General features: G+C 40.2%; 1 protein-coding gene across 1 annotated transcript in view; it reads left to right on the top strand.

The window, feature by feature from the left end:
• The window catches only part of LOC103140789 (small conductance calcium-activated potassium channel protein 2-like), an 80,078-nt gene that overhangs the window by 37,280 nt on the left and 22,931 nt on the right, over positions 1-19,867 (top strand). The window contains exons 4-6 of the mRNA XM_016673417.1: positions 11,308-11,604; positions 14,168-14,289; positions 17,416-17,557. Coding sequence (XP_016528903.1) covers positions 11,308-11,604; positions 14,168-14,289; positions 17,416-17,557 — 561 coding nt within the window. The remainder of the gene's footprint in view (positions 1-11,307; positions 11,605-14,167; positions 14,290-17,415; positions 17,558-19,867) is intronic.

Below are 19,867 nucleotides of genomic sequence, written 5' to 3'. Positions count from 1 at the left end.
TGAAAGGCAAAAATTGAATTGATGTTGAAACTAATCAAATAGAAACTTTTAAAGAGAGTGTGCAAGAAAGGGATGTTTCTCCAGTCCATTAGTGCACTTTAAGCATTACTGACTCGTGTTATTCGGTTACTTTTTGGAGAGTTTTAAAGGCGTTCCATTGATCAAGGAGACAGCAGCTTGGCACTCATGGACACTCACAGGAAGATAGCATTAGAAAACAAAGTGAGCCGCTGTCTTGCAAGGGAGATGTCTTTTCTCATTGAGGAAGACAATGAAGTGACTGTCTATACTTAGACAGTCACTTAATGATGTCATGCTCTGCAGAGTCTGCATCGTGCATGCTCAGTTCGGTCTGCGAATGATAGAGGATGACAAAATGTAACAGCAGAACACAGCAGAATCTTGACTCTGGACATGAAAGAAGCGATTCATCTGCTTATTTCCATGAAACGCCAATTTGTCAAATGCCACGAGTGTCTTATTTACCCCAGGACATTTTTAGGATTGCAGCATGTCTTTCATATCTGCTCTGAGTGAAGGAGATTCCTTGTCTCCAGACACCACTGGTGGAAAACTCTCTTCACTCCCTTCCTTCCACTTGCCGTTTTTAGACCTGCCTGAAAACAAGCCTGCATAGCACACGCACACGCCTGACTTGTGATCTTTTCCTCATCTGTCACACTTTCTAACACTTCCTTTTCACTTCACTTCCCCGCTTCCTGTACTCCTGCTTGCGTAGAAACAGCCACCGGGGTGTTCCCTCACAACTGCAATTACAGTGAGGGAAAAGTGTGTTATCCTCCTTGAATATTCATATGTTTCACCGTGTGGGAATCTGGGTTTGTGTGTCGAGACCGTGTGTGTGTGTGTGTGTGTGTGTGTGTGTGTTCGGTTCGCCCCACTTATTTTGTCTTCCTCTTTCTGGGCTTTCTGTGCTACGGGACCCAGACATTCCCTGGAGTTCTCTCTCTGTGTGGGAAAAGGTGTGTGTGCTAGCTTTTCATGCTTCGTCACTGTCTCCTTTAGTAAATATCTCCTTTAGCATGCGTTAGCCCCTCTACCTCCCGTGGGAAGTGGAGATTTGATACTGATTTATCTTGCACATGCACACCTTTTTTTTCTTCTTTTTTTTAAGGCGTTTGGATGCATATGTGGATGTACACATGATATCACATGCAAAATATTCTTTGTTGCTGGCTTTGCACAGTTAGACGTCTGGCTTCATGATTTGAGGCATCTGGAATGACAAACATGAAGGCCCTCTGAGGAAGCTTTAGAGGTGAACGCATGGTTGGCTGGCTTGTTGAGAGGGAAAGACTGAGAGGTCGCAGACTCCTCTAGCAGGCAGCAGGAGCAGACGGGGAAATGCCGTGGGTGGAGAGTGGCCTGTCAGACTTCACACCTTCACCTCTGTAGACACCTCAGCTTATTTTTAATGCCGATCATTTTCACACATTTTTTTCCTCCTTTTTTATTTTGTCTGCTGACGTCTCTCTTTTCCTTGCTGTGTCCTCTTTCTGTCTTACTTGCTTCCCGTTTTGTTTCCTGTCCTCAGCCGTCTGCCCTGTGATGTCACAGCCTGTTAAAATTAAGTGGACACATCTTCTTTTCGCAATCTCTGCTCTCCTCCCCTGTGGGTTTGTTCTTTATGTCTAAGTTGATTCAGCTGCTATCCAACCTCAGTCCATCTTCACCGACTGAAACTCCTTGTAAAACTTGAGTATATAGAAATACAACCGTTAGAACAATTAGGCGACCAGAAGTTGATCAAGTAACTAGGAAAAAACCCGCAAACAACTTAAAAAACATTTCCTTTCAAGTCATTCATTGCGTTTTTATCCAGATGGGTTTAGAGGTGCTATATCGACGTTTAACTTTTAAAGAATTCAGACCATCCAGCTATTTATCTTCTACACCTGATTGTCCTCGTACGGTCAGTGTCAGTCTCCAGTGGTCGATGGACGAGAGGCGGGGTCGGCTCTCAACAGTCCATCACAGGGCAACACAAAGATACACAGGACAAACAATCATGCACACACACTTGTACCTAAAGACAATTTAGAGAGGCCAATTGAAAATGAACAGGGAGAACAGGCAGGGATTCAAACTCCAGGACCTTCGTTCTGCAAGGGAACATTGCTGCCAACTCCACCACTATGCATCTTTGAGAGCTTAAAAAAATAATCCCTTTTTTACTAACCTCTAGTTTACATTTTGCATAAAGTGAAAAATTAGCTCTCTTAACAATGCAGTCTTTCTAGTCAAATAAAGCTACCAGCATGCATTCTGTGCTTCTTACTGTTTTCTAAAGCGGCTTCCAATTATTGTAGCTTTAGTTGCTTCTTATAATTTTTTAAATAACATTTTAACTCAAAGAAGCAGAGCAGAATGAGCTGTGCCTTATAGGTGTTAAAGTTGTATATTCACCGTTTATTGCCAAATAAACGCAGGCTTTAGTGGTTTTGTTAAGTAAACTGGCTTTTTATCTTTCCAAAAGCTTTAAATACCCAAGTAATTTGTGAAAGTTGCATGCATGCTGTGGAACTGGGTTTTGAATTAGTTTTTTTTTTTTTTTTTACTTGCTATGAAAGATAAGATAAATGTAACACAGTATAATATGATTTAAAAAGCAGTGTCACAGGAAGAAGCCAACTTAATAAACACATTTATGCTGCAAAGCATGCTCACTGTGCTTTAAATGGGTAGCTAAGCTTCCCTCCAGTTTAGTGGTGATTAGCCCTGTTGGCTCACAGCTGGAAGTTCACTGGTTCGGATCTTGAAGGCGGATTTTTCCAGGTACGGCAGCTTTCTTTGAAAGTTTAAAAATAAAAAAACATCTTCTTTAGGTTTATTAGTGACACTTTTTTTCCCCTCAGGACTGGATGTGTGGATTGTTGTTGGCTTGCTTTGCCGCTGTGTTGTCCTTGTGATGTCTTGCCACGCTGACTGCTTGGACAGGTCGCAGAAAATTAATGAGAAGGTGAGAGTTGGTAGAAAAGTCTTTGACTGGCAAAGATCCTGCCTTAGTGGGACTTTGAAAAGAGTTTGTATGATTGTATGTGCCATGCATGCAGATTAGGGGTTAACACTAGTCATCATCGCTGTGAACATTTTAATAACATGCATAATATGCATTTAAGCTGTGTGGTTCATAAATGTTTTATGTGTAGATTTATGGCGTTTTTTAAGATGTGCCCAGCATTTTCCTCTAGTCCCTGCTCATATGCAAAAATGCTATTTTTCATCAGCAGATGATGAAGACTAATAACCATTTGCAACCATTTGGGGACTAATTTTGCTACGTAGTCCTCCGTCATCCCCTGCCTCTGCCCTCTTCATGTAGGGGCAGTGGCACTCACTCACTCCCACTGACAGATTACTCTCCTAATGGAATTTAATTATTTATCCCTTCCTCATGGCGATTTCGCCAGGAAAGGACCAACCGCGTGACTCTACGGCAGGACAGGACAGGAGGGGAAGGACGCAGGGAAGAAGGAAGGGAGAAGCACTCATTTCCTCTAGCGGTGCTGGAAAGAGGCTCACTTCACTTCTGATTCAGAGAATCAGAAGTGACTTTTTTGTGGAAGACAAAAAACACTGAGCGGAGGATGCTGGGAAAAGGAAAAACACAGGGTGAAAATGTATATGCATATGAATCTAATGCATAACCACTTTGCATAGAAACTTTTTTTTTTTTGTCACATATCTTGTTTCGAAACAACTCAAGCTTTACCCTTTAACATGACTTTAAACTTCTTATCATGAATTGCCAGTGTCGGTGTGGAGTTTCAGCTCTGCTCAGTGTCTGATGAAACAGGGCATAGACTATTTGAACTATCTGTTCAAATAGTTCTGTTAATTAAACAGCCTAACTTTGGTATCAGACATTACTTTAGAAATGGGAATATAAGTACATTTCTAAATCACAAACAAACATGTTGTTGATCTGAAACTAAATTTAGATGAAGTGTTTCTCAAGTCTTCCACCTCTGTTTTTAGCTAAAAAAAAACAAATCTGGTATTGTTGCTGACATTTCGACCTTGATATTCTTATGCCCTTTATTTCTGCATCAAAAGCAAAATAACAAGAAAAACATTTTATAAATGCTTTCTTATGCAGTGCAAAAATATTTGTAATCTTCTTTTAACATTTACATTTCACAAAGACAAACGCCAACGTACTTTACTGGGATCATATGGGATAGACCAACACAAAACAATCGGTGATTGTAAACGGGACAGAACCAATAAAATGTGGTTTTAAATTCTTTTATAAAGAAAGAAGGGTCAAATAAGCTCATACTACTGCCTATTTATTTTAAAATAAATTATCATGTAAATATGTAGCATAGTGCATGAATGGGAATATATTTGAAATAAACAAATGTGGCGGAAACTGTTTCAATAAATTAGAGAAAGATCGATCTTTGTCTTTTAAAGGCTTTATTCGAAGGCAAACATCTTTCGAAGCCACTGAACTAGTCAGAGCAGAGCCCGATACGAGTTGCACACAGTGTTTTTCACCCTTCACCACATCCTGCTCCTACAACACACAAGTATAAGATGGAGAACAAAGGAAACACCTATCTCAGTCAAAGAGAAACAGCTGAGCATATAGAAATACAGTTCTAGCCACATCTGCTTGAACGTTTTTTTGTTCTCTGTGATTTCACCCACATTGTGTGAACCCTTGGGTGTAATGCTTTCTTGCACTTTGTGCTAGACACTTGCTTTCACCATGAGCTGAAAGGAAATCAGGCAAAAATGTCGATAGAAATAATAATCCAGACATTCGTGTCAGTTTTTCTACTACGAAAGCAAGTACATTTAATGTGTCCACAAACCTGGCCTTTATAGAAGAGCAGAATGAAGATAGAAATTGTCACAGCACACATGAGGAAGAAGGTGCGTCCAGTCAGCTTTTATCAACTTTTTTGGCAGAAACTTGCAAAACGAACTACTTGCGGAAAACTGTGCCATTAAAAACTAACAGTATAAGAACGTGGAAATGACGGCATCATGCTGTGGTGAAGCTTTTTTTTCCTCATCAGAGACAGGGAAGCTGGTCTGAGTTCCTGGAAAGATGGATGGAGTTCAATACAGGTCAGTGGTGGAAGAAAACCTGTGAGAGGCTGAAAACACACAAGCCCGGGACAACAGCTACGCACACACCGGACTTAAATCCATTTGGGAATCTGTGGCAAGACTTGAAAATTGATGTTCACAGCTTTAATTGCGGTAAAATGCAGAGCAGTTCCATGAAGTATTGACTCAAGCAAGGTGAATACACATGTACTGCACCTTTTAGGGAGATGTGATAACAATTCAGCAAGGATAGTAATTAGATTCCTACTGATGTGGATATTTTAGAATGAAAACAAGAAGTTCAGATGTTTTTTTTTTGTTTTTTTTTTTGTCTGTCTCTAATTTTCAATACTTTCCAGACTGTCATACTGTCAAGCATCTCAATCCGCTCAAAGCCTTATGACAAAGTCAGACATCCTACAACAGGGATTGTGTTGCAAAGGCCTAACCGGTTTGTTTTTTTGGGGGTTTTTTTAAATAAAGAAAAAAATGTACTTGTAAAAGTTGAAGCAAGTATTTCATCTTCAAATGTGACAGTACAAATTCTTTCCTTCCTCGCCAAGGTATGAGCTGTCACACACACAGACACACACACAAACCTTTGCAAATCTCCACCACGAGTATTAGACAACTTGTCAGTTGTGTCCCCTCTTCATTCACAAACGCGCAGCTCAGCGTTTGTTCTTACTTCTCCGTTTTCGCTCCGCTTTCCGCACCTTTTCCTTGCACTTCTCTCTCTTTTTGACTCCCTCTTTCTCACTGGGGATCCTAATTAAGCTTGGCTGCTCTTTGATGTTGTCGCCTTGGCAACAGTCACCATGACGAGGTTGGGTCTGCACACGCACACACACGCACACACACTATGTCACTCTGTCTCTCACACTCGCTCGGGCACACAGAGTACGGCACACACAAACAGAAACATGCAAATGCACGCTCTCTGCCATCATTAAGAAATACAGCCAGCGTTTGACCCTTGGTTCAAATGACGGCTTACACAGTGACTCCAGCTTGAGGCTGCGCTACATGCGTGTGCAACCAGGAGAACGCTGAGCAAAACACGGAGGTTTTGCTGCGCAACATGCAAAGATGGTGAACTCTGCAAGTGTTCGTATCCACAGGTGGTTTAAAGAAGCTTCAGCCTCATCATGACTCCGATCAGTCAGCTCGGACACACGAGGCGTTGCGTCTGCTTGCTTGACCTGTTGTTGGACTCGGTTTGTTTTCCTAAATAAATGTTTGCGGGCCCTCAAAGCCCTTGAGATGAATCATGAGGTAAAGTGGGATTGTTTGAGCTCGGGCAGTTTCTCCGGGCTGGACGGCAGCTGGGAAACTCGGCTGATTTACAGTCGGGGAGTTTATTGTTTCTCCCGCGGTGCCCCAGCCTTTCTGTTTCTCCTCCTCCGACTCGCTCTTTACCCCTTCCATCCACAACAATGATCTTTGAGACATTGTGGTTTACGAATATGACATTTTGATTGATCTAAAACGTTGAACTTTTGTGTCAACATGTTTTGTACAGATCAGCTAAAAGACAAACAAATCTACAGAAAGACACCATGTCAGCACTCAAACTCTTCAATCTTTTTGCTTCAAACTTCTTCAAGGCAACCAATTGCTCCACTGTGGAGCGTGGCTGACTGACGCCATTAATGTGTCGTCTCATTGTTTATGCTTTGACTGACTTTGATTCTTAAAAAAATAAACTCCTCTTTATCATCAGTTTTCTAGCTGGCACACGAAGGTTTTGGATCACAACTAACTGGGAAAAGGAGCTGCTTAAAATCTCATCCCCCTTCACAAACCCTGCAGTTCCATTTGAGGAGTACTTATCCTCCAGCATGATGCTGCCAGCACCATGCTTTACTGCTTAGATGTTTTGTTTTTATTTTTTTCTCAGCATGCCTTTTGGGGATATCCTACTACCGACTGATTTATTTATTTATGTTTTACGTAGTTGCGAGCACGTCCGGCAGCCGTTAGTTTCAAGTTTATCCCTAAAAAAACAAAAAAAAAGCTTTGTTTGAAATATTCCCCGTCCCCCCGCCATTAAATTACAAAAGGTTGTGATATGCCTACCCCCCACCCCCCCGGCATAGAGTCTTTGAAAAGGATGAAATAGGACTCAGTCCAACTAGTTTGGATTTTTGTGATTCGTTTGCCTCTAAGTCCAGAACCAAACCAAAATCTCTCCCTTTCCCTGATATCCCCTTGTACCTATCTTTATCTCTCTATTTCCTCTTCTCATCTACTTCCACTGCACTCTGCTCATCAGCCCCACTCCCGCCCACCCGCCCTCTCTCCGCTCCCCGGCTCCTGTCAGCTCCTCCTGGAGGGAGGTCCCCCCTCACTGAAAACCTACTCTTACCACCTCCTTATAACAGCAGCTTTTGGTGACAATATCAAGAGTAACCACAGCAATTACGAACACGAAATATCCACAAACATGGAGGGGAAACCGCAATTAAAGGAACGCTTGTAGTGAAGCCGGAAATTTGATTTCACTCTGGAGGACGACAATGAGCAAGAAATATTCTCTGAAGCTATTCCTGCAGGGACAGTCTAAATGAAAGTTGTGGTAAATGTAATGAGCAAGCATGTGATGTAAGTGTGTGTTAAACATATGACTGTTTTTATTGAGCAGATAAGACAAAATATATTAGCCTTTAATTTGCAGGAAAGGTAGAAACATATGTGCACCAAATCTGGGTCATCTGCAGAAGTAAAGCTTGATGTTCACCCACACTGAAGAAAAGAAAGCTAATATCTGTTTTCCAAGAAAAGTAGCAGGGTAAAGCTTTCCTCCTGGCTGCGATCCACCATGTTCCCTTGACACAAATTTATTTGTCAAGTAAAAGAGCCAGGAGATTTACTTGGCTAAAGGAAAGATTATCACTGAGGACTTGGCAATTAGCTTGTTCTTGTTAAATGTCCTAATGTGATTTTGAAATGCTTAATTTGTTGTGTTTTTAAGTAATTTGTTCGTCTGCTGGTGAGGTTTTATTGTCTTACAAATAACTCCGCAAAGTTTGTTAAGCATTTAAAACACCAATAATTATAGACTTGTCATCTGCCTATGACATAATTCACCTCCATGCTGCTTTAAAACAAGCATTTTTTTATTTCAGAGGCCCTCATGGGTGAAATATTGTTATACAAAACTCTCCTCTTCTACCTCCACCTCTACTATCCGTCGTCACCTAACAAAAAATATATTGATGCATGATGACATATGAACATTGGGACAATTTGATGATACGGTTATCTTCTGGGATAAAAAAAAAACACCTCAGTTTCGCAATTAATAAAAAATACAGTTGAATAAAATTACATTTGTAATCCAAAGTTTTATTCTATTTTTCCCTCAAACGTTCATTGTTGGTGTTTTTTAAACAGTCGATGCCTTTCAACGCACAATACATGAAAAAAAAGAATAAGAAAGAGTAACTCTTTGGAAATAAGCTTTTTAAAAATCTCTGTGTTGTTGCTCTGCTCTGCTCTGTAGTTTTAACAATAACAATAGCACATTTTATTTGTCTGGGCTTTTAATAAACCCCAGACACTTTGCAGGAATAAAGCAATTACACAGACATAGTCATAGACAGGCGTTATCGTCATTCAACAGCACATTTATAATGTATATATTGAGCAAAATTTCATTGAAAAGCTCCAATAAAAGGAATAAATAAATAAAACCAGTAAAAGAAAAGTTCTGACAAGAGTCTGGGTTTCTAAAAGATGAGGGGAAGAAGGTCCGGAGTGTCGAGGTGTGACGTGTTACTTGGACTGTCTCACACTTTGACTTGTGAAGAAGTCTCTTATGTCCATCTATGTTTTTTAGACCTCCTATCACTTAGCTGTGCATAATTACCAGATGTTAATGTCAATAAAAGCTCTGATATTAAAATCTGAGTGAGTGACGTGACCCAGAGCATGTTAACACCGTACAGGCAGATGAACACAGCCTCCTGAACAACCAGCGAAACACCGGTGCTCTCTACAACCAGATGGCGCGTCAGCTGGATGGACCAATCACACTTTAGCAAGAAACATTTGATGAGCTTCTAGGCGCCCTGAAGGAAAACAGCCGTTTTCCTCTCGGTCCTCCTGCATGAACGGTATCCTGTTAAAATAGCGCAACATTGTTTTTGGACAGCAGGGTACCAAATCTGCTTTTTTGAAAGGGAAATGGGGAGGTGCATATCCCCCTCTGTTCCTCTTTCCACATTGCATCCGTGCTTTAGAATGTTTGTGTGAGCTCAAAGTCAGTAGCAGCCTTATTATTTTCATTAACAAGTTGCTCAGACGCATATTTTCTGAGTTTGTTTTGTCTTAAAGACAAGTGTTCTATAAGGATATGCATTTATCTTCTTTATTACTTAACATGCATAGACACAAGGTAGACCGAAAAACAGGAGACCTCTTCATATGATGACATAGCTTGTTATTTGGGGCGTTCATGATGTTGCTATGGAGCAGTTTTACCGCCGATGAAGGTTGTTGGTCCTTGTTGCTGCCGTCCAGAGTTCAGGTCCAGACATCGGGGCCTTTGCTGCATGTCTTCCTCCCTTCATCTTTTTGCTCCTTTCCAGTCTGGTGGCTGTGATTAAGGGTCACTGTTCCCTCAAAGGTCTTGTTTCTTGGTTTGAGAGAAACTTTCTTGACTTCCATGAAAGTAAAACAAGAAGACTGCACCACAGTTAGAAGTAGCTATAAAGACCAACAAGTCACCAATTTCAAACAGATCCAAGGGGCTGTTAGCAACTGACTTTTTTTTTTCTTCTCACTGCACAGAAACTCAAGAAAATAATGATCTCTTCTGACATTGAGAAACTTTGGTATTAGTAAGAACACATGATTTTTTTTTTTTATTAGGAGTTATCTCATTTATATAACATCTTTGTATGTTAAACTCTCAGTTAAGCATCAGAAGAAATTGATTGAGAGGATCGATCAGCCCAGCAAGATCAATGGCTCTTACCAACTCCTGCTGCAGAAATTAAATGATCCATTCATCCATAGGAAGTTTACTCTGGTCTAAAATAATTCTTCACTTCCTCTTCACTCATTGCTTCTGGTGTTAATGTTCCAATAACATTGAAAAATTTAATGTTTTTCAATGAAAAATTTGTGTGTTTGAAAAATTTCAAACACACAAATTTCTTTTGTGTGTTTGAATTCCTATATGTGCAGTGTATGAACAAGTTTGGGTGATCAAACATCCTCTTTTCCTCGAACAAGTCCACTTTTCTCGTTCCATCCTGGACATCTTGTGAGTTTTCATTGACTGATGAAAATGTCCAGGTTTTCGTCATTTTTCAGGTGACCAGTAGACAAACATAAATTTACAGGTCTATAACAGCCTTTTGTTCAACCCCAAGCTGCCTACTGGGAGGTTATTTCTTCTGATGTTTACAAAGTGCAACTGTAGTTTTACAGACAAACTGGAAAATGTTGCGTCCTGGTCGCGACAAATGGGTACATTCAGCAAGCAGTCCTCAGTTCTTCACTCACAGTTTTCAGCAATTTTTAAGCCTTTAAACATCATACAATACAGTGCATTGATGCATTGACCATATATGGAGGGAACAGAAAAGACTTTTCATTTCTTTTTTTTTTTCATTTGAACACAAGGTGTCGGACTTCCTCTGACTCCAAGTTTTTTTCCTAAAGTGGATGTTTGGCCTCCTTGACCCCCTTTCGCCCTTTATTTCCACTCATAGCCTGCAGAGTTACATGGAATCATAAAACAATGCCCTTCCTGTGTAAAACAATGAAATTACAGTAATTCAGTGATTACAATCCTATTTTGCATTAGCGCCGGTACTCCACATGACTCAGCATCTCTGGTTTAATTTTAGAAAGACGAGCCTTGCAGGTTAAATGAAAACGAGCCAGAGGACTGCAAGGAGGCCGAACTGCTGATTAAATGGATTTTGTTTTACATCGCAGGAAAGACATTTACTCTGATTTGCTGCTGGTATCTATAATCATCAAATCAGTCTGCTGTAGTGATGAGGGGACTCTGCCAAAAGAGGTTCATCATGAAGGTTTTTTGTTTTTCTTCCCATAGAGCTATTAAAAAACGTCTCATTCTTTTTTACTGACTTGACTCTCGCCGTGTCCTTTTTTTTTTTTTTTTTTTTCCCATAGAGCTATTAAAAAACGTCTCATTCTTTTTTACTGACTTGACTCTCGCCGTGTCCTTACTGTCCCCCACAGCTGTTCGTCATAGACAACGGGGCGGACGACTGGCGCATCGCCATGACCATGGAGAGGGTTCTGCTAATAGCCCTGGAGCTGCTGGTGTCTGCCGTGCATCCTGTGCCTGGGGACTTTAAGTTCCAGTGGCGGGCGCGGCTGGCCTTCTCGTATGCGCCTTCGCAGGCCGAGGCAGACCTGGACATGGTGCTGAGCGTGCCCATGTTCCTGCGCCTCTACCTCATCGCCAGAGTCATGCTTCTGCACAGCAAGCTCTTCACCGACGCCTCCTCTAGGAGTATAGGTGCCCTAAACAAGGTCAGAAAACTTTGTTGCTTGCTGGTGCTTGCTGCATGGATTCAAGAGAGTCATATGCTTCAAGATTTAACTGGACTAAAGTGGTGAAAAATCCTAAGCTACAGATATCAAGAGCTTCCATCTCTTAATATAAGAGTTCCTTCCTTCGTTCTCTGCTCCAGATCAGATCTTCTTTTCATCAGCTTGTTGAAATCCCTTCCTCTCCTTGTTTGTTGTTGTGCTTAGAGACAACAACAAATGTGAGCTGTGGTGAATCTTTCATAATACAGTATGAGATGAGAGAGCCTAGTGGGAACAGCATATTGCATATGGCTCAAAAGGGTCGTAAAAAAAAAACAGGAGAAGAATGAAGTTAGAAAATGAGGATGGAGGAACAACTTAGCAGGTCATACAACAGACCCGTGGTTCTCAAACTGCTGGGCTGTGGTACCTTAATAGTAGTTTGATGGTTTTTATCAAGCTAAGCCCGATTTGTATGGTAAATATAAATAAGTAACTCAGTCAGTAGGAAGTAGAAACTCAGAAGGAAAAATCGAGTGGAGAAAATTACAAGAACTCCCAGTAGGGGATAAATTCAGTGGCAATAAATGATATTCCTGGTATTTCTAAGCAAAAAAACAACTGGATCTGGGAGTGACATGATACTGTACCTAATGATGCTCCTGTTCCAAGCTTGAGAACTAGTGGGATTTAAAACTTTATATACCTAGTTATCAAGCTTAAGTTACAGCTGATCATTATCTAAAGGGTAATGCAGGTGCTGTGATCCCCCTAAGAAGATCACAGCACATAGTAATTGTGTTCAAAGTAAGTATCTTCACTAGCCTAACTAAATAACACCAGATTTCGTCATGAGCTGTTTCTGTCCCTTCCTGTTCGCTCTGCTACTTTCAGCTCTCTCTTATGAAACGGCAAACTGGACAAAACGCGTATTCATACTCTGTGTCACTGACGTTGAGTCACGTGCTCTAGCAGGCGGTTAAACACGCACTACCTGCAGCGGTCAGAGAGCGTGCAGGAAGACATGTTGCAAAAAAAACCTGCAATGCAGGGAAGGATATCTGCGCAAAATTTCGTTTTGATGGCTGCTTTCATCCTCCTGCAGGAGTAACTCTTCTGGTACGTAAAGTACACAAAATAGGCAAAGTGTTTCATGTCCTTCACCTGACACGCAGCAAAAATCCAGCCATCACTGAGTAAATGGTTTTGACCTGGCTTGACTATCACAGGGGAAACACTCCCTCCAGCTGTGTGAGGCTGAGCTTGGCAAGTAAATACATACATGATAGTTAGAGAGAGAGAGAGAGAGAAGATAAAGGTGGAGCGAAACAGGGGCAAATAAAATATGAGATAAAGAGAGAGACAGAAAGATGGAGAGAGGCAGATAAAAAGAGACGTAGAAATTAAGATTGATTAAAGCAATAAGTTGTTCCACAGAGGGATTGCTGTTATTGTAAGACAGCAATGACCACGACCAAATCCCTCGGGGAAACACTGAGGCTACCATTTGCGAAACAACCTAACATCAATGTATTTCTCTCCATTTTGTACTTTTAAGCACTCTAGTATAATGTGTATTAAGGGGCTGGATGAACAATTTTATGAGTTACAATTTGTGAGCTGTGCTTTTTCTAAGTGCTTTTTCTTTTTCTTTTTTTGACTAAGTTTTAGATGCAAGCCAGCCATGCTGGTTTTTAAGATCAGGATGAAGGAAAAACCTCCAACCTCAAGTGCAGTTTTTATTCATAAAGTTCCGTATTTCCTGAAAACCTCCCTTCTTCTATTCACTCAATGTTCCATCCATCTATCTCTCCCACCTTTTTATGTGTCTTCTTTCCTTTCTTCATTCTTTCTCCTATTGTACTACTGTTTGAAAACGTCGCTGTGCTGTTGTTGGGAAACTTGATATTTACTGAGGTGGAACTGGTTATAAAAAAATAGAGGGAACGAGGCATGCTTATTTTGCCGTTTAACAATAAACAGGATGATAACATCAGGATGTTAAGATGTGACACATTGTTGTAGTCTGTGAATTAGGTGTGAAGGAAGGACAGCAACGGAGACGAACCGGACTTCAGTCGAGTAGTTTAAATGTTTGCTGCCGTAAATATGCTGACATTCCTCTGGCCCTCTCGCTCACAGTGACAAGGAGAGGAGGTGAAGCTGCTGCCGCTGAAGTGCTGCTCTAAAATGACAACTCATTTATCGTTCGCTTTCTCCTTCCAGGGCCCAACCATCAAATGATCCACCTGCCAGAACCTCCCTGTCAGCCTCTTATTGACAAATGAGTCACGTTTAACAGCTACTCAGAAACAGGCCAATTACTCAGAGACAGGGTAAAGCTTGACCCAAAGCGGAGGTCAGGGCCTACTCTCTACCCCCATCAGTGTCAGCATCTCAGAGTCCCGCTTCTGCAAACAGCTACTGTAAAGACTAATTAGGAAAATTTCCAGTCTGAATGGGTTTAGAGGTTCACAAGAAGATTGTTTTAGATTCACTCAGCAGTATACTGTAACTTTATCAGCTCCATTGTGCTCGGTTTGTGTTTTTTTTGTTATTTCAGGTCCATTTTAACACGAGGTTTGTAATGAAAACCCTCATGACCATCTGCCCCGGGACGGTGCTGCTGGTCTTCAGCATCTCTCTGTGGATCATCGCTGCCTGGACTGTACGAGTGTGTGAGAGGTTAGTGCAGGACTTAATGCATCTAAGTGTATTTCTGGTTTTGGTAATTATATGACAGCGAGACTGGACAATATTATGAAATTTAAATAGCCGATTTCATTTGGGGAAAAAATATATATATATGAGGAATGTCTGCGTAGTTATTATTCTTCAGGATTCAGATTTAACTTTTTTTTAATCTGTTGTGTGTTTGTTTTGATTCACCCATCAATGGGTTTGCAAATTTCTTTGTTTACTTTATGTGAATACAAATTATTTTTTTGTTATTATTTTTTAAAAAATGTTACATCACTTGAGGTTTTTACACTAAATATTGTCTGTGTAGCTCTTTGTTGGCAGGTAAAACAAACATACAAATACAAAAAAAACTTTTAAATTGGAAAAAAAAAATGTGCCTTATAACCATTTTGACCCAAATCCCAAAACGTTTAGACATCAGTAAAGTGTTAGGCTTTGAATCAATGAGTGACATCACTGTTTATGATTAGCAAAGTTACAAAGCTGAAAAAACTAAGAGTCACAAGCTTCAGCTAAATGGCGTAGATGTGGGCAATGCCCCACAACTTCATTCTTTGTTGTACTTTAGGGTGAACTTCCTCATACACAAATTCTGCATCATAACCCTTCCAAATCTGATGTTTAATTTTTGCAAAGATATAACTAGGATAGATCAGATGTTGGGCTTTCTGCCAATTTCATGTTTAGATCTTTCCAATCACTTTCACACTGAAAACAAACTTAACACAACCCCTGCTGTTCTCACCCACCAATATCCAATATTAGTTCAAATTCATTTAATTTTTTTTTTTTTCATATGCATACCAAAAGACACTAACTTTCCTCAATGCACCAACAAATTTACATCTGTGCTGACTATCCTGATCTGGTTTGTCGTCAATTCGGCATCCAGATGTAGGGAAAAAAAACACCTAAAAGCGTAGCTACTCAGTTATAGCTGAGACGTGTTGTAAAGTGGTAATCGCATGATTCCGTTACATTTGAAGGATAATTTAATTTCATCAGTTGTGCAATGTTTCTAATGCGCCATTGCGTATGAGGCGAAATGTGACTGACTGCTTTGATGAGTTCTGATGCTTTTGGAGATAATCTCAGAGATAACGGGAAATGTCACTTGGTTAATAAGCTTGATTAAAAACATCATTGAATGGCTGCTGGGCTGCCCTGTTTCACATTCATCTTTAATTGACATTTCCTCTCCACTCGCTGCAAATTACATTCACAACAACAACAAAAAAAAAGTTTACTTTCACCTAAAATAAAGAACGTGTCCATTAAAAACTTTCTTGCTCAGTGTCGTAGTACATGCACAATGTGAAAGACAAATTTTCAAGGTTAAGTTTTTTTTTTATTATTATTATTTTTCTGTTGAATAGGTTTTTGAAAGAGGGGATTATTTTTCTGATCTGCACTGGGTTTGGTAACCATGGGAACTAGAATGATGGAGTTGCAGTAATGTGTTTTATTCAGTGCTGGGAAAAATTGCAGGACACGTGTTTTGGTTTTGACGCCCACATTTACAGACTGAGCCAGTGAGCCCGTTATGTTTTACTATTACTGCAGTGTTTTGCAAAAAGTGGTCGCACACCTTACACGTTTTTCCACCTTTTATCACTTCACAGCTACAAATGTCACTGTAACTTATTGTGGCCTTATGTGACAGACTAGGTTTTCAAAACTTAACGAATAAAAATCTGAAACGCTGAAAAGTTGCAGAGAAGCGATAGGTTATAACTGCCTCGAGCTGTGAACATTTCGTGAAGCAACAAATGTGCCAAGACACAACCATCCACCTAGACAACTAAAAAGGCAGCAGTAGCTCTAGAGGAGCTGACGAGATTCACAACTCAGTTTGGAGGATCTATAAAAAGTACCACTATAGCTGTGCTAATATCAATTAGTGCTGTCACCTTTAACGCATGCGGTCTATGTGAAAATTTAACCCGTTGATATTACATAACGCAAATTAATCAAACTACCCATTTTGACCTAAAGACCTCTGCGTTACTAGCCCGACACATGAGGGGAAACGAACTACAGCGAAAGATGAAAGTTTTCAGCAACGGCAGACAGCAACAGGAGTTGGACATTTTCAACTTTCTTGCGTTACGTTGTCCACGTCTGCATGTATAAGCACGAACTGTGCCGGTTACTTAGAACATCCTTTTTTTTTTTTTTTTTTTTACTGATTGACAGCCTCTAACAGCAATATGCATTTAGCGAGACAATAACACTGCACATCACCCTGAAGAAACCATCCTCACACGCGGTCGGCAGCATCAATCAGTGAGGATGCTTATCTTCCCTGACAGAGAAATTGGTGAGAGTTGATGGGTTGATAAACGGAGCGAAGTATTGGACAACACCGGAAAAAAAGCTTTAGATTTGACACCGAGGTGAAGCTGGGCCTTCCTGCAGGACTTCCACACTAAAAATACAGCTAGATTTACAACTGAATTGTTTATATCAAATTATATTCATGTTTTTTATGACTATTCACACACAAACTCCATACAATTTGACAAAGCTTGCACTATTTTTTTTAAATAAAATTGTGCAAAGATTTTACTTTTTTGGTGTGCCCAAATAAGACGCAGGTATAGTCACAGGAAAATGTAGTTCTCCAAAGTAATACCTCATATGGAGGAAGTACAAAGACACAAAATAATGCTGAAGTAAAATTTCCATCTGATTTGCATTTCCACCACACTTTGTTGTCTGTTTGTTTCTCAGTTCTGGTCCTCAGCCTCCCCCCCTGCCCTGCTTGTTCTAGGTTTTTCCCTTCTGCCACACACCTGGATTGAATCTGTGGGTGATTAACCAGCCTCTGCAGTTCTTGATGGCTGCAGAAGAGGACATGCAATCACTTGGATCAGCTGTTCTGGAATAGAGGCACATCTAAACCATGCAGAGCAGGGAGGCCTGAGGACTGGAATTGAGAAGCACTTAGCACTTAAAAGCTCAATAAAACACACTGGTGTTTGTCGGTGTAATAAAACAAAATGTGAAAACGTTCAAGGGATATTTATATTTTTAGAAAGTGTCATATCCACTATTCATCTTTTACTGGTAGCTGTCTGTTATAAACTGGGTTTTGTTTTTCCTCAGGTACCATGATGCTCAGGATGTGACCAGTAACTTCCTGGGAGCGATGTGGCTTATCTCCATCACTTTCCTTTCCATCGGCTACGGAGACATGGTTCCTCACACCTACTGTGGCAAAGGAGTCTGTCTCCTCACAGGCATCATGGTCAGTATATTTTCTGTCCCTCACAGCCTCCCCAAGGCGCTGTCCTTACCATGTTCAAAGGTCAGCAGATTGGAGAACATGCTGTCATCTGCGAGAGAAATTCTGCCTTGTGTAATTTGGGCGATCCTCTCTGAATTAGCTGCATCTGTGCTTCTGTGTGTTTTGGTCGCGTGGGCGTCCAAACAAGAGCACATTAGCGGTTTGTGTGTGTTTTTGTGTGTTATTCGTGTTTCTGTCCTCATTGCATAATGAAGGTCCTACCTTTCAATGTGCCATGTCCTCCCACTCTCACTTTCTCACTACCTCCATCATTCTTTCATTTTCTTTCTTTGCCACTATCTGCCCCTTACATTTCATCAGATCCTTTTGTTGTTTTTCTCTCTTTTTTCTTCTCTTCTTTTTTCCCCGTCTTTTCTTCTCCAAGGCCACGTGTTTATTTTTATCTGTCGTCCATCTGCTAGCAGTAGTGTTTAAGCAGACAACTTCTACACCATTTACTCTGTTGGTGAGGTCTTTCTCTGTCTTTCTCCAACTTTTTTTCATTCTTATATTCTTGTTTGCTTCTCTCTCTTTGTCATATTTCCTATCCCTTTTGTCAAACAGTCTCTTTTTCATTCGGACTTTTGCAAGCAGTTATTTTGAGTGTAAAAAAATATTTTGGTAAATTCAATTTTAAACTATACGTGCTTCTGAGCATTATATCCTATTGTATTTGTTATTTATAATGCCAGTGACAAGGAGGAATGGTCTAAATTGGTGTAACTAATTCAAATTTCACACAAACCTATTTTCTTCTTCCCACTTTTTTTGATGGGAAACCACTTTTTAACCAAATTGTTTCTGTGCTCTGTGTCATTGTTTATTTAGAAGATCCATTTGTGCCCAAGCTTTTATTTCCTGGCTTATTTATGTGATATTGTTTTCATATTGTTTCCTTGTGATTCTTTATTTTTAAGGCCTTTCTTCTAAAAACACCCAAACGACAAAACGATGCTGCTGCTTTCCCCCTACTACATAGTTGGCACATTTCTTCTTACCTAGTAGTGCATATGACTGATGTTTGTGTTTATATCTTGTTTTTGAAGGCTTCTTCCTTGTAGAGTGGCCTGTCAGCACATTTTGGTACAGGACTGGTTTTACTGTGTAATTTGAAGGAAACTCTCCTACCAGATTCAGACAGCATCTTGATGAGGTCTGTTATTCTGTTCTCCTTTTTTGATGGCATGATGACTGGACATGACTCTGCTGTTCATACTTGAACGTGGCAGCTTTTGTATCAACTAATTTGTACCCAAGTGTGGTCCAGACTTGTGGGTGTTCACAGTTCTTTTCCTGATATTTTGACTCATTTCTTTTGATTTCCCAGTGACGTCATTTAAGGAAACTGAATATTTGAGGTGTTGTCTTTAAATATTTCCACAGCTGTGCCTCTAAATAAAACACAGATGGTGGGGTTTCATCGGAATCAGAACTAGACAAAGCCATACTATGATATCCTAGGTTTTCCCAAATGGTTAAAAGGCAAATATCAAACAGTGAGAATATGCAGTGCGTACAAATATCGCTATAATAAATATAGATTTAGATGAATACCTGGTGCTTGACACATATTGGAACATAAATGATTGCATCAAGCCTGTCATTTTTAGTTTTGCACATATTGGTATTGTGATGATGATTGCAATTTGATATTTTGTCCAGAATGACATGCTAATAAATATTCTAATACTTCAGTCTGACATGACTCTTACTTAACTTATCTTTAATAAAGTTAGTTATTCACAGTGATAAAAAAGCCCTTTTATTCTCACTTCCTTTCTCTGTAACTCATCTCATAATTCCCACTGTGAGCTCCCGTCTAAGGTCACCACGCTGCTACACTTCACCTCACTTTTACAGCCTCTTTGTTTTGTTCTTTTTTTTAAAAAAAATATCCTAGCGGTGCCTCTATTAATAATGTAATGAGAGCAGAGGCAAGGTTGGTGACATTACTGCATGGTGGGGACAGGGGCGTATAACAGGACAAAAAGTCAGAACCACAACAGCCTCTCATTTTTACACTCCACTAACTCAAGAAAAATGGGATACAACCTGATATTATAACATTTTGCTTCTATTACCATCACTGAAGGATTTTTTTTATAATCCATTTGCAACCTTATTTTAACATAACATGCGTGTTTTGTATGAGGGCACTGAAAATTGAGCAACAGCATTTAAGCCACTTCAGAAGTGCCCTAAGATACGGTTTAATGACCGCTCAATGAAAACAAGAGCACGTCTCAAAAACACTTGAAATAACTCTTTCAC

This window comes from Poecilia formosa, unplaced genomic scaffold (genome assembly GCF_000485575.1).
Source record: "Poecilia formosa unplaced genomic scaffold, Poecilia_formosa-5.1.2 Scaffold77, whole genome shotgun sequence".
In the NCBI taxonomy this organism is placed as follows: domain Eukaryota; kingdom Metazoa; phylum Chordata; class Actinopteri; order Cyprinodontiformes; family Poeciliidae; genus Poecilia; species Poecilia formosa.
Note: the sequence above shows the minus strand (reverse complement) of the source record. Positions and strands in the feature narration are given on the sequence as shown.